The sequence below is a fragment of the Chiroxiphia lanceolata genome, chromosome 3, assembly GCF_009829145.1.
Source record: "Chiroxiphia lanceolata isolate bChiLan1 chromosome 3, bChiLan1.pri, whole genome shotgun sequence".
Taxonomy (NCBI): domain Eukaryota; kingdom Metazoa; phylum Chordata; class Aves; order Passeriformes; family Pipridae; genus Chiroxiphia; species Chiroxiphia lanceolata.
Window position 1 is genome coordinate 43,915,945 of NC_045639.1, and position 15,330 is coordinate 43,931,274.

General features: G+C 37.0%; 1 protein-coding gene across 5 annotated transcripts in view; it reads right to left on the reverse strand.

The window, feature by feature from the left end:
- The window catches only part of SMOC2 (SPARC related modular calcium binding 2), a 137,677-nt gene that overhangs the window by 86,787 nt on the left and 35,560 nt on the right, over positions 1-15,330 (reverse strand). For all 5 annotated transcript variants that reach the window (XM_032684178.1, XM_032684180.1, XM_032684181.1 and 2 more), the window contains one exon: positions 7,489-7,660. In XM_032684178.1, coding sequence (XP_032540069.1) covers positions 7,489-7,660 — 172 coding nt within the window. The remainder of the gene's footprint in view (positions 1-7,488; positions 7,661-15,330) is intronic.

Consider the following 15,330-nt stretch of genomic DNA (forward strand, 5'->3'; position numbering starts at 1 on the left):
TATAGATTAAATATTCTGCTGAACAGATAAGAAATATTTACTACTTTGTAAAAATTACATATAAACTGGTTAACTTATTCATTTGAAGAAAAAGTTCCCTTGACAGCTTTCTACAGGCACTCAGTTCTTACGCTAAAGAGAAAGCTTTTCTAAAGTCACATTGACGTGAACAAGCAGACCTTGTATAGACAAACATAATCCAAAACCTTCTCCCTGTTTCTCTGTAGGTTTCCCTTGTTGCACCTCGATTATGCCAGAACACCTTTATACACTTACTTGTCCTTACACTTCGAAACATGAAGTGTAACAAGCTGTTTAAAGTTAGCTGTCCACCTGAGCACTTTACAGAATTGTCCTAACAATGAAACAGAATTCATTTCTACTTTTGTGCTTCTTTCCCACTGCTATACCCTTGTAGTGATGTGACATAAGTCAAATGGTCTTAACTTGTAGTTAATTTAGCACAAAGAAGTTTAATTCAGAACACAAGACACCATTTGGTTTATAAGTCATACACTACTCACAACATGATAATTTCCCAGGTCAGTGTACATTCTGCAGAACTGATCATGTTTAAAAACAAAGCAGATAAATAGCTGTACCCTCTAGTGATAGATAAATGGTGAAAGTGTCAGTTTTAAAGATGTAGAGATATTAGTCTCTTGGGTTGGAAAGGATGTCAGCACAGACATTTAGCCTGACAGAGCCATAAAACAAAGACTTGCTGCTTCGTGACAAGGGTTGGCCAACTCCTTCACTATTTATTTTTATTGCTGCTTTCTGGATTTGACCAAAACAGCAGAGCAATCTTAGCCTAAACTCTCCTCTGTTGGCATCTAACAGACCCAAGCAGTGTGAGGTTTCTTTGTTGTTTTCTTTTTTTTTTCTTTTTTTTCTTTCCCCCCACATTTTGCAGCCACACAGCAATTTAGATAGCTAAGCTCTAAGATAAAATAAGGAATGCTGTGCTGGATTTCCTCTTGGCACACTATTTCTCTCAGTTTTCTGACAGTCACATTTGGAGAGATACAGTCTGACTAGAACTGAATCAAATGCTTGCAAGAGAAAGTAAAGTTACAGCTTTCTGATTTTTTGAGTACCAAAGGCTACACTAGACTTTCTGAGCAGAGCAGAGCAGAGATTTGCTAATAGCTTAGAGAAGTCTAATATGAGCCAGCTTACTAATTCTTTTACTGAAAGTCTGAGAAGGCTTGCAACTGTTGGTGGTTCCTAATCTTCAGCGCAGTACTGCTTTTTTAGCACTTTCTACTTCACTTCTTTTAAGTTCCTTTTCATGTTATCTGAAACTTAAATGGAAAATACAAGAGCAGAAATGAAAATTTCACAAAACAAAACAAAAAGATTACTTTCTTACAATTGCAGTAGTGCATATTTGATTTTAACAAGCTACATTTTTTTGTGCCTAAGAATGTTCTTATATGCCTTACTTCTGTCCTTACTTCTCATATGCCTTACTTAGCAAATTGTACTTGGTGAAATATTACCCAGAAAAACTGAGTATTTTAAATTCCACTTGCTTTCAGAGAAACATAAATTTTAATTTTATTCACTGAGTTGTTGGATATTTTGTTTCTCAACAATTTTAGTAGAGTAGCTTGATGTGTATGTAACAGCTTGACATGTGATTTAAATGAAGACTCAAAACCAAAATGATGTTGGAGCTGACAAGTGTTTCTCTCACGATTGCCAGTGTCACAGTCTGGAAACTTGCAGTCTTCATGTATACTAAACACAGTGTCTACAGTGAGAAAATATGCCTGAAAAAGGAGGAGACAGCTCCCAGATAAAAGCATTTTAAGACAAAAATCTGCCCTATAATCAATTTTCCCCCATATGGTTTATTTAAAAAAAAAAAAAAAACAGTACCACTTCTCAATATATTCTCTTTTCAATACTTTTTTTTCCAAAATAATGAAAAAAAAAAGCATGACTCTTTTTTTTTTTCCCTCATAAACTATGAGAACAAAAAGAAAAGGGAGAGGAGAAAAAGGAGAGGTGAGAAGATATGAAGACATGTTCTGCTTTCAATCTGCAGACTGCGCAAGGTCTCAGTGTGTTCAGGATTATGTTTTAGAATGACACCTTGGCTCAGTCCAACTGTCATTTCAGCTAGAAAAAGAACCAAACCTAATCATAACATTTTTCTCTCTCCAGACGAAACATCCTGGGATCATATTCTGCCTCCTAAACACAACCCATAAGGTTGCCTTCCAGGCAGCAAGTGCACTGGCCAAGACAATGTCCCTGCCCACACACTGAGCTAAGGGACATTCTCAAGTACTGCAAGCAAATGCCAAGCTCACACCTGGTTGGCTCACAGGTAAACCTCAGCTGGATGGCAGACTCCATGGGAATACTAGATAAGGTGTGCACTCAGAAGCTATGTCCAGAATTTACAAACCAGTTCTTTAGCTGAAAGGCAACAGTAATGTTTCCCCAAATTATGTTTGGATTCATGAATTATGGGACCAAACTTAATTTGTGAGCTCAAAACAACTACTGCCCAGCAATGCCTCCTTTCTCTTCACAAAGGGAAAATCGTATCAGCTTGTTTGTCCAAGGACAGAAAGGTACCCTAATTCAGATAATTTCAATTTGTTTGAGCATGTTCTTAATCCATTCATCAAATCATTGTACCCATAATTCAAATGGGTTAAACTTCTCCCTATTTCTGAAGGCCCTACTTTAAAGAAACAAATGCTGAGCATTTTTTTCTTTTAGGAAAACAAATAGTAAAATACCTATTTTATGAGAAATCTCACTCATATTTTGATGTGTTTCAGTTCTTTATGTGAACTGTGAGATTGTAGATAGTACCTTTCATTACGTTTATGATAGCCCATAAAAGTACAGCATTTTTAAACAGTGAGGCTCTTTAACATACTATAAATGAATTAAATTACACATGAGCTATCTGGGGTTTCCAATACAGAAAGGGGATCTACATAGTTATGGAATAACAATGATACTACTCTGCATGATGGCTTTCCTTAGTGTACTCACAAAGCAGTAAGTCACTGTTGGGGCCACCTCTGCAAATACTGAATACATACTCTGAGTGTCAGCCAGGCTAAATTCCAAACCCCTCAGAAATTAAATATCACTGCGTACAGCTCCTACATTGTCATTTTCAGTTGAAGCATTCTCTCTTTTTCTTTTGTATAGATAATGCAAAATTTTCACAACAATAGAAAATTCTTACAGTGATATAAGCAATTTTTACAGTTATTTTGAACAGTTAACAAAGAAAAAGAGGGGAAAAAATCCCAAATCCTTGTACAAATGCACAATGAAAAAGACCAAACTACTTGTTTCAAGTAGTCTTATCTATAGCAATTTGTGACATATTCAGCCTTACTTTGTAAAATAAAGAGGCAGATCTTCACTTAACAATGCCTTTCCCCTGCCTTTCCCCTGAGGAAGATAATTTTAGCTGATGCTTTGTCCATTCCAGTTTCAATACAAGCACAGTATTTTGGAGTAATCCATACTATGTTCCAAATCATGTAAAATCCCCCCAGCTACTGACCCTATGGAAGAACAGATTGATGGGTAACACTTCCTACTCATAACGACCAACTGCCTCATTTGGGGTTTTTTTGTAGACATGACACTTCTGCATGGTTGGTCCTATTTTCAAGACTAAGGAACTCAAAGATGTACTTTTTGCATGCAAAAATGCAAAAGAATATCAAAGGAATAACAAAGAATATCAAAGGATCTATTCTATAGGTTACAAAGCCTTCCTTTTGTGACATTCAGAGCTCTCCAGTCCCATCCTCACCAGCTGTAGTGGTAGGAATAAGGGTAAGTGCTAAAGGACTCTTCCCTGAGTTTATATTACTCATAGGAATAAATCCTCCCTGGCATGCATCAGGACAGTCCAGTAAGAGTACCTAGGCTCAGTTCTCAGGTTGAACAGTCTGAAGTCCCTGAAAGAAGGCACTTCTGTGCATGCTGTCTGCTGGTAACAGTCCTTCACCCATCTTTTTGCTGAGCCAGACAGATACAGTCCTCAGGAAAGCGCTACCTGGCCAGGTCTCAAAGCGCAACAGTGAGTACTCTTACATGTGTGGGTGCTTCTACTGTGTTCTTGCACTGTTTAATTAATTTCTTAGACATAGTGCCTGTGTTTTTATGAGCAGTTTAAAAGCAATCATATTGCTTTTCCACTTCTTGTATGTTTTGTTTCCTTGGCTATGCTGGTCCAGATTTGGACTGTGAAGCATTTGTGTGTGGATGTAGTTGATCCCCAACACAGGTGATATTTTCACAGTCCACCTAACACAAATAGTATTTCTCAGCTGTCAACATACATTTATTTTTTAGATTCATAATCTTGTTGCACAGTAAATGTCTGTGTCGAGCAAGTGGCAAAACTCCAGAACTTCAGAGTTAAGATTTTTTTTGGAAAAGTATCCAAAAATGTGTATATTCATCTACAGCGCACACAGAGTATTTGAGACCTTAGAAACTGCAAAAGCAAGCTAGAAATTTTATAAGATTTTAACTTCTTATAGCATTTCCAAGCTTACCAATGGATTCCAGCATTGCCTGGAAGTGGAGTTCAAAAAAAAAATTACTAAACTAATGTCTTCAGAAAAAAGCACTATCAGAACAGTCTATTTTGATGTTTTTTTTGTCAAAAGTGAGTTTTTCAGAACTGAGTGGAAGGTTTCACAGTTCATGCATTTTCAGGTTTGTTTAAACTGTTTTGATCTCTGCTATAGACATCAAGAACTAAAACAGAAGTGCAAGGGGGAAAATGGTTTAAATGTTACTAGTTTATTGTGATCTTTTAAGATCTAGGATCTTAAAATTGTTTCCTTTGCAATGCTGAGCACTCTTACTGCGAATGAAACTTGAATTAAAGGGGAAAGCAAGCACACATAAAGCAAACTATCCCTTTGTGATTTTAGTGTTTAAGTGATCAAAACCAAACAGATGAGAAAAATGTTGAGAACAGGTGAGAAAGAGGAGAAAGTCAATCTAAATTTGGCTTTCTAGGCAAAAAAGAAACAGAGAAAGCACACATCAGTCTGGTGCCTGTTCAAACTTCCTTATGGATATAAAAACAAACCACAGTTCTGTATATATAAACAAGAAATGATGGACTCAAAATTATTCCAAAAGGTTGTCAACATAAACTGTCAAGGTCTTTAGATTTCTTTTGAATAGACTGAACCAAACAAAGAGCTAGACACCATATTTCAACTAATTAAAATGGAACCTGGAAATATTTAATTTTCAGGGAAGATTTTTGTGAACTTAATTATGATTTTTACCTCAAAAGAAGAAAGGAGGAGACAGACACAGATTTAAGACTGCCTTTTCTGCCTTTTCTGAACAATACTGGATGAATATCAGACACGCATTTAAAGTTATGAAACCTATACCAGGAATAATCTCTTTTCTCCCTTCAGAACTTACTCATGCAAAGGTGTGTTTCTTTCCCTTTTTCCTGCACCAGTAACCTCGAAATCTACTTCAAAACCAATGTTTTATTGGGGAGTTAGGGTGGGTGTCTGTTTTTTTAGGGGGACAGATGAACACTTCCAGTAGAATCTGTTTGCATTCCAACATGGAATGAAAGCAAATTCTGAAACCTTGAAAGTTGTTCTGAAATGAAATCATCACTTTTTGGTTAGCTCTACTAAAACAGCCCTCTGCTTTTTCATCAAGCATCACCTGCAACAACAAATTTCACCACTCAAAAGTAACTGGCTCAAAAGAGGTTTTAATCTGAGGATTTAGCTCTTTCAGAATGTTTGATGAGACTATCAGAAGTAGCTCTAGTAATGCTAAAACTGAAACTGCAGCTTGGCCAACAAATCATCTTTCTCTTCTCTAAAACTTGTTTTTACAGCTTGAAATACTTCTGATGATTGCAGCCATGGGTAGAAATAAAGATATTGGTCACTTCGAAATTTAAGACTGCTTTGACTGAATAAGAAATACCATGAAAATGTAGAATTAAAAGAAAACCAGTCTCTTGCTGATATTGACCAAGTATATTATTGGCAAATATGTGTCTATTACCACACAAAGGAAAAATATTTAAATATTAGGGTGATGTTTGTATTAATTTAATTGTAAGATTAAAAATATTTGATTGAGGAGAACACAATGAGTATTTGCTATTAACAATGCACTGCCTATGGTGTCTAATTCAAGTTCTACAGTTGTACTGGCACTCTATTCATTAACAATAAACAGCAAAAGAGCAGTTCTCCAAATTGTAGTTACTGACTGCGGAAAAATTTGACTGCACCACTGAGGACACATTTAGTAGAGCAATTCACATCTTTATGAAAAAAATTCTTGCAGATGATATTTTCAATACAGTATAAAAAAAATAAAGAAAAACTCTCAAAACTAATTTCCATAAAGATGTATAATGCTCTAATGTATAAAATGAACAAATACAAAGTGCACAATAATTCTCTCTGTCATTCATGAGTGTAATAAAAGCTTTGGCTCAGGTAGCTTCATTATGTTATCCTTGTTCACCAAAGTAAATAGATCCATCAGGTAATACAATGGTTTACTATGAAAGGGCTGAAGAATGAGGATACTATTTCATCTAGGCAGAAGATGAGACAGAATGTCTCTTTGAAGCAGTCTTGATGCTTCAGAGGTTTTCTGGAGCTAATGGAGAGAGATGATGTGGAAAATTGCCTCCTACAGGTTGAATTGGTGTGGTCTCTGGGGTTTTCTTCCCCCCAGCCCCCACGTCCACACCCTGCCCCTCTCTTTAGACGGAGAGAAAGGGAAAGTAAATCTTTATGATCACTGCTATTATTACATTTTAGAAAGAAGATCATTGTGGTGGGAATCACCTTACACTTCAGTAAGGAAATGCATTCTCTAGCACCACGCTACTCTAAAAGTGAAATGATTTGACAACGGATATTTTGTAGGTTTGCGTGTCATACAATTTCTCTAAACAGAGATCAGAAGTAAAAGAATGGATGATAGGAATGTAGGAATGGCCTGTGAGAGCTCTATCCATTACAAAGCTTTTTTTTCTCCTTCTTTTAATTGAAATCTCCTCACCACGACCCCCCCCTCTAAAAGATTGTAGTTTGGAAATGCAAGACTTAATTTGACTATCTCTAACACAAAATACCGAAGTGCCGACACCTTGCAAGATAACAATCTTAAGAGTTTCTCTGAGTTTGCCGGTAATATGGTACTTCAGAACAAGGACCTAACCACGCAGTTTCCTTAATAGTGACTTACTATAGTATAAATGGATGTGGGCGTCATAATTTTGATGAAGACTCAAGATTAATTTATCTTTACATAGAGTAGTGTTATAGAAATAACAGGATGGATTTCAACCTACTTGTTTAAGAAAAATCTTCAAGTCCAACACTCCTAGTCTTCAATACACAGATATTTCCAAAAACAAATTTAGCATCTATTATTTTTCATTATGATCAAGAGAAACTTTGATTTCCTCACCTTTGCAATTGCCTCGGTAGGCTATTTCCAGCTGAGGATCTTTGCATTTTGCTCGTTGAAATTCACACCGGGACAGAAAAGTTCTTCCATCAGATGCACAGAGTGATTTCTGAGGGGAACCTGCACAGTCCAGGCTGCATTCTCTGTCTTTATCTTGGTCCACTCTCAAAAACTAGAAAAATAAAAAATTAATGCTGTAGGAATGCTATTCCAATGTGAAAACTGTTCTGTGACTTCCTTCCCCAGGGAAGACACAAATATTACCCAAAACTGAAAAGAAAGCTCTGCCTTTTTAGTCTATTCAAATAGTAGCTGATTCATTATATCTGAGGTTGTTCAGCTGCTGCTTTGAAATGGCAGTTACTGCAACATTTCCATAACATACAAGAAATGCAGTATCACAATTAGGAAGTCTCTGAATCTCCTTCAATCAGTATTAAGCTCAAAACAACAACAAAAATGGTTATGGTAGAAACATTCTTCACAACAAAAATGAGAGAGCAATGGAAACTTGTCTACTTTATTAGATATGTATTAACTATTCTACAATAAAAACCTGAAAAGTCTGTTCTAAGACTCAAATAAGATTTAACATAAATATTCTCATTGCGAATTTCAATGCTCCTCTTTCTAGTTCTGCCTATAAGCCACATTGAACCCAGCCTAACTGTTCATTTCTCCACTGCCAAGACTGCAGACAAGGCTTGTGAATTTGGTATCATCCTTGGCACTGTGAAAAGCAGGAGCTCCTCACCCTGAAACATGCTGCCAGAAGAACTATTTGGTTCTGATGCCGTTATGTGCCAGCCAAATGCAAAGACAGACAAAAGCAAAGATAGTACTTTATCTTCTGAGCTCTTGAAAAGCAGGGATTAGGAAAAAAGGTGAACTCAAGCAAGTCCTCAGATGAATTTCTCTATCCTTTTGCTTTTTCTGAACAAGCATGGCATATAGCTACCAGGAGGCAATCATTCTCCTGAGCCTTAAAAGGTGCCCAAGAAAAGGTCTTCACCCAGTTGAAGCACTGTTTTCATTGGTGCTACTTCATCATCATAAACCTCAGACACAGAATATTTTGAACTTCAGATAAGAAACTAAGACAAGTAGGTGGAAAATTTCAAGAAAAAAAAAAAAGAGGACAAAGAGCAGTAACTGGGTTAAAAAAATAGTAAAAAAAATTGCTATGTATAGTTTTCCTGAATTTTATTACACACAAAAAATGTATAATGAGAGTTATAAATCTCCATACTCTTCATACTTAAGCCATGGTCTATTTGCATTTCCTATCACTTAACATGAGAAAATACAGATGTCTTTCTGGAGAGCATGCCTCAAAATGGAGAGATTATCTCAAAGGTATCATCTTAAAATAATAGTCATTCAGGATTTTTACCAGAATTTTTATATTTTAGTGGTATACTAAGATAAAAAAGGAAGCTTCCTTTTCCCAATGTTTTTGAGCAATTTTTCATTTTTAAGAATAATTAGCTTCAGAAGCAAATTACTCAGAAATTACACACAAACCCCAAATCTTTCTTCACGGAATTTAGCTACAGAGTTCCAGAAGTGCAGGATAGATGCTCCTTTTCCCCATTTTGGTGTTATTTTGCAGATCCTTCTTGCTGACAGAAATTAATAATTAGCTGAGCAGCACGGGAAGGGAGAAAAACTAAAGTCATTTCCCTTTACCCACAAAATGAGCAACAGTAAAGACAGGCACCCATGACTCTCAACAACCTACAAATCATGTTGGTCTCCAGGGCCTGCGTGGGTGTCCTTATGAGCTGCAGTGTGGGAGCCCTGGTGAGATCCTCCAACCCTCTCATTCTTGCCTGGGAGGCATCTGCAGGACTCCAGGTTTAGGCCTAGCTAGGACTACAAAAAGGACTTTTCAACAAAAAAAGGACCACATGGGGCCCCTGGCAGTCCTCTGTTTGCCTTGGATTTCCCCAGTGGATTTGGTGATGGCAAGTCAAGTGATCTCTCTCTTTCTGTTTTATGAAGTCAGGAGCTGAGTAGAGCCTTTCTGTATGTATACGACTACCCCTCTGTAGCGGCTAGGCACTTTGTCACCCTTAATTTATCCTCAGCAACATCCCTGTTGAGCAGAGAATTATTTTTTCAAAAGCACAGGAAGGCTTTGTGACCCACAGAAAATCATGTAGTAGACCGGGGAACCAAACTCAGGCAGCAGAAAAAAAATCACATACCACAACAGTCTAGTCTCTGCAGCATTTTTCTCCCAGAGTTTCCTCATCTGTTCTGTTTTGAGTTGCTGCAGGAGCTAAGATGGGTATGTCTGATCACGATGGACAAACCACAGTAAGACACTGGACAGAAAATCCCCTTAATCGTCTGAGGAACAAAGTCCACTCCCTTGAGAGTATGATAGTTCATAGATAAAGCTATATTTTAAAGGGCATTTATCCAAAGAGTTTTATTTAAGTATTTTATTATTTCAAAGCCTTAGAGGAGATTAGGGCAAATTATGGGTTCAAGGATATTCAAGCAACCTGGAAAAGCAGAAGATGAAGACATACCCGGGAGACAAAACCACTTGAATAACTTGCTGGTTAGCCAAACCTCACTGGAGAATTTGGGTTATACATTTAAACAATTTCCATCAACCTAATGTAACTGCGGGATTTAAGAGCAGGAAGGACAAAAAGGCAAGCAACTGTGAGGAATGCTAACATGCAAGAGAGACTAGCAAATGTACTTAGAAAAAAAACAGATAGAAAGTATGTGATTGACACTTGGAAAATACTTCTTATCATCTTTACTACAGCAGTATAAGATGATAAAAGTGCAAATCAGTATTGCTTGCTCACATAACCAAAGGAATCAACAAATACATCAAAACTAATGCTGAAACAAGCAAGGGCTATGAAATTTCTTGTGAGATTTGCTATTTGTTTAAACAGGAATAAGCAGAGTCAGTGACACGAAAACTGGGATCATACTGATGCACATCTTAGAACTGTAGTTTCCAGTGAAAATATTCCCTTAGATCAAAATAGGACAGTTTAGAGAGAAAGATGGTTCAGTACAGACCAGAAAGTGACTCACCTTCAATATTGGCTCACCTAATTCTGTCTTTGAATTCATTTAACAAACAAATCTGTTATGGTACAAACATGTGATTCACTGAAAGACAAGGTTAAAGAAGCATTTCTGTTGAATGCTGCTAGCAACTGAAATTAAGCCAACAATAGCCTACCAACCTGAGGTGGAACTATTTTGAACTAGAAGTTCAAACTGGACAATTATGGTTAAATCCTATTAAAAAGCAAACCACTTTAACAGAGATGTGTTTTTGCCCTAATAACACAGAAACCAGCCTAGTCCAGTTTCAAAAATTGGTTTCAACTACAAATTATACCATAGATCAACAGGAATGACTCCTTAACTCCAGTTGCTTTAACTTATCGTCTGCTTTACATTTTAATAACATTTATTTTAGCCTTTCCCAAGCACTATACTTGACAATACACAACTTCCAAAGGGTTTCCTATTCTCTACTTGACAGTGCTTTATATTCTTATGTAGTATTTCTGAGAAGAATGAAAATGGGACCATATCAGAAAAAATTTTGATTATTTAGTTTAACTCATTAATAAAACCAAAATAATTAGATATGTGTACCCACTTGACAGGTATAAGCATTGATGAAATATTATTTACTTTCATATGTTTCAGGCATCATAGAATGTCAGTATTTTCCTTCAGTGTCTCACTCCCCAAAGACTCAATACTGGTTGAATTGTGCCTCCCTGTACCACCAATGGTCCCAGTGATCTTTCATCCCTCTGTTACTGAAGTTCAGAATATGAAGTAGTGGATATCTGAAACCTTGCTTAAAGTGGACGAAAACATTTATGCTCCATTTTTGCTCTGTTTTCTGCTTGGTTTATCTTTCAGCTTTGTTTTTGTCACTGGTCCCACATCTGGGCTGTGGACAGCTTATTTCTTCAACCACAAACAACGTGTTGCAGTTAATGAGAAAGCTTTTCCAATACCTCAAGAGTAGATATTCGATCGTTTTCTTACTGTGATATTAAACTATTTACCAAGATTATATGCATATATAAGTTTATTCACTGCTATGGCATAACACTTATCTCCTCTTTACCTTACATTATCCACTTTTATGCAAGGATTCAGTGCCATTCCCTCTGGTCTACATCCTGCAGCTACATCATTACTAGGACAGAAAAGGTCTTCAGATAAACCTGAGACATATGCACTTTTGTGCATTGGAAATGCACAACTCTGTGAACCCACACTGTGTAGCACAGAGAAACTCTTCTTCCACCTAAGCAGATCAAATGTACTGCAAGAAAAAAGGTGCTTGGCTAGAGAGCCAAAAACTGGATACATCTACAGGCTAAACCGCCAGTCAGAGAAAGAAGAGTCAAGACCAGTCTTACAGTCTGGTCATGGGGAGCATTGATGTCTCTCTCCATTGGAAGAAAAGCTGACAACAGATGCACTTAGGCTGAGGGGGTAGAGATTAGTTATTGAATCTGGCTCAAAGCCTTTAAAGCAGTAATGTTCTATTCTACATTTCACAGTACAATGCACAGCTGTGGATTGTCTTTGGTCAGAAGCTACTGTCTGATTAATCTGAGCAAGGCAGGGCAGTGTTCCCCAATTTCTTTTTTTTTAATATTTTTTTTTTTAATTCAGGCCAGCTTGTCTCTAATTCTTGCAGTTCTTTAGAGATATCCTTAATACAAACAGGCTGCACACAAAGCATAACTCATAACTATGCTAAACCTATTTTTCTTTGCCCTAATCTAAGTTCTCTTACTAAAGCTAAAGACCAAGAAACTGCTTTTTCTGTCTGTGGATAGAAACTCCATCCTCTTCTGTGGGACCAGTTTGAAGTCTGTACACTAGGAAGAAGACGGACCTTAAGGTTCATGGATTTGGACAGTTCTTCAGAGGTTTTCAACCTTTCTTCAATTCATAGACTCCTTCAATTTTCCTTAACCTATATACCCTCTACTGACACTAGATATTTAAGCACAGTGACAACAGGTTTTTAATTTGTTACTTTTTGTGGACCCCTTATATATGAAGAGTGTCCCTCTGATGAAGTTAAACTACTCTTTCAGAATATAAAATGAAACTCAAGACTGCTTGCAAAACAGGAGACTAACACTTCATCTTGGAGTGCTGAAGGCCAAAAAGGCCTGAAAAATAAGCAGAAGAGAAAAGATGGATGTTAGACGTCACTGTTTGGCTCTGAAAAGCCTAGTTAAGACTATAGCTTTGAAAGGCAATTTCTTTATTCTGCATCTGGTTACTGTGAGTTGTTGAATACAACAGTCTGACTTCCCTGCTGCTGGCATGGGAGGTCTGCGAACAAACTGTGGAGCAGTGTGTTCTGAAGTGGCTCTGTGCTAAGAGCTTTTTGTTGTTGAAAAATGTGCTGATCTATAACGATTTATGTAGCCATGCTGTTTCTGTCTGAGAGTGGCTTGAAAGGCAGATGTAGAAACCTCCAAGCTAGGAATATTTTGTTCCCTCCAGGCTTATCTACAATGGGAAAATGAGTTAGACAATAATAATACATATGTATGTGTGTATATATATATATATATATATATATATATATATATATACATACCACTGTGTATATATATATCCACACATGTAGGTTCTAATATGCAAAGTCATATTCCCATGTGTATTTCAAACAAAGGCAATGATGTTTAAATATCCACAAGTTATAGTCTGCCTTAGAGAGCACGCAAATCAGCTAGTCTGCCTTGGTTACTCTGCTTCATTAAAACACCACTAATTTTTTCAATAGTTATTTCATCACTCTTCTCCCTAGGAATGAAGCAGAAGGTGGTCCTGATGAGTTCCTTCAAACCCAGCATATTCTGATTTCAAGGTACGTTTACAGAACAAACTCCACCCTCATCCCAATGCCATGGGAAAGCATTCAACCCTAGCACTGAAAGGTATGGAAAACCTAAGTTCTCCTTATCCTTGCTGTTATTTACAACGGTACCAGTAGATACCTTCAAAATGACAACTTTGTATAACTGCTGTATTTAACCTATTTTTAACAGATTAGTTCATCTTGTACTGTCCCACTGAAGCAATACAGTCCTTCATGACTGTTTCATGACAAACCCAGACCTGCCTACTTCAAATTGGGACTTCCTTCTTTTTACAAACATACAGGACATCACCACTAAGGTTAAGCTTCCTTAAATACCTTTCTGAGACACTGTTTTATTGAAAAGGACCCTGTTAAACCTTTGAACAGACATCCACCACCACCACCTTTGCCTCATTATATTTCATGTAACTTTTCATGTGTAACTTATGATATCAGACCTCTTTCCCTATAAACTTTAACAAGGATGGTTGAAATCAACAACTAGAGTATGCAGTTTCGCTGAGTGGGAAGGTGGGGTTTGAGTTTGTTGTTCCTGATGTAGTGGTGGTTTTTATTTTTTTTTAATCACTCATGGATCAGTACTCAAAGTCAGCTTCTAGTTACCTACCTATCAATTAGAACAGTGTTGTGCTTTACTTAGTGCCCTAGAGTGCTCCAGAGCTTTTGGAGCCTCACTGCCAAAACTACAGTCTCCTCTTGTTATGACCAGCACAGAAAATTGTTAAACAGAGTTGTGCTTTGATTGATATGTTTTACTTTGGCATGTTATTTTTTAAATGTTTATTGCTTTAACAGGTGTTTTTTTAAGTGACCTCTACTTTGCTGTATTGATGGAGGGATGGAGGGGAATGAATGCCAGCACATCCATCATTTCTTTTTACTGCTGCTTCACAAATTACTAAAAAAGGCAAAACTTCTAAGTTGCTCAGCCATGTAAACTAGAAAGGACTGAGCTGAGATCGAACCAAACTGTGACACATGTTCTTTCTTGCTCTAACAAAAGGATGGACATCAATTTATTACATGTGAATGCCAGAAAATGCTACAAGAACAAGCAGTCAAAATCTACTGGTTTTTCTCTCCCTTTGTCTTAAAAAGAAATTTAAAGGTAGTGCACCCTATCTCTTGAAGGGCTATTCCCTTGAGTAGCTCAATTCTAGGATCTGGTTCCATCCCTACTGAGGTAAATACACAGACAGCAATAGGAGCAGGTTTGGGTCCTATTTAGTAGCACTCAGCCCTGGTGAATTACCCTTTCAGAAGAACCTTTCACTGATTCATTTGACTGCTTCTACAATATAGTCTTTGCAGCTTCTGGCATGACTCATTTCAAGTGAGTACTTTGTGCTTGCAAAGTCTGAGCATTGGAAAAAATGTATGAATAACTTCTTGTCATTGACCCTATATAACTAAAAATAAAGTAATAGTCTTAACTTTCAAACCTTGACAAAGACCATCAGTGACACTAAAACACCCTTTATCTGACTACATTCATTCCCCTCGAAGATGAGGGCTCCTCCATATTTCATGAAACCGCTTATTTTTGCAAACAGAGCCTAGGGTAGTCACTGTAGAAGAAAACAGCCAACATATTTAATATTGTAGATATTCAGGAGTAATAAAAGTGCACCATAGGGCAAATAGACTGCAATTTTTTTTTTCTTTCAAAAGAACAGTTTATCTGATTTTTCAGGGATTAAAAAAAAATCTTCATGTGATATTTATTATAATAATTTTGAACTCCAGGTTAACATAAAAAGCTGTTTTCTTTCATTTTACAACATCAAAAAAGTTAAACGGTATCTAAACTAAGGCTATGCATTGCCTGAAAATTGAACTGTAGATTGGGATGGAAAACATGACAGTCTTGGTACAGTCCTGAAAGCAACAAGGTGCGCACCACTGCTAACTAGACAGATCTC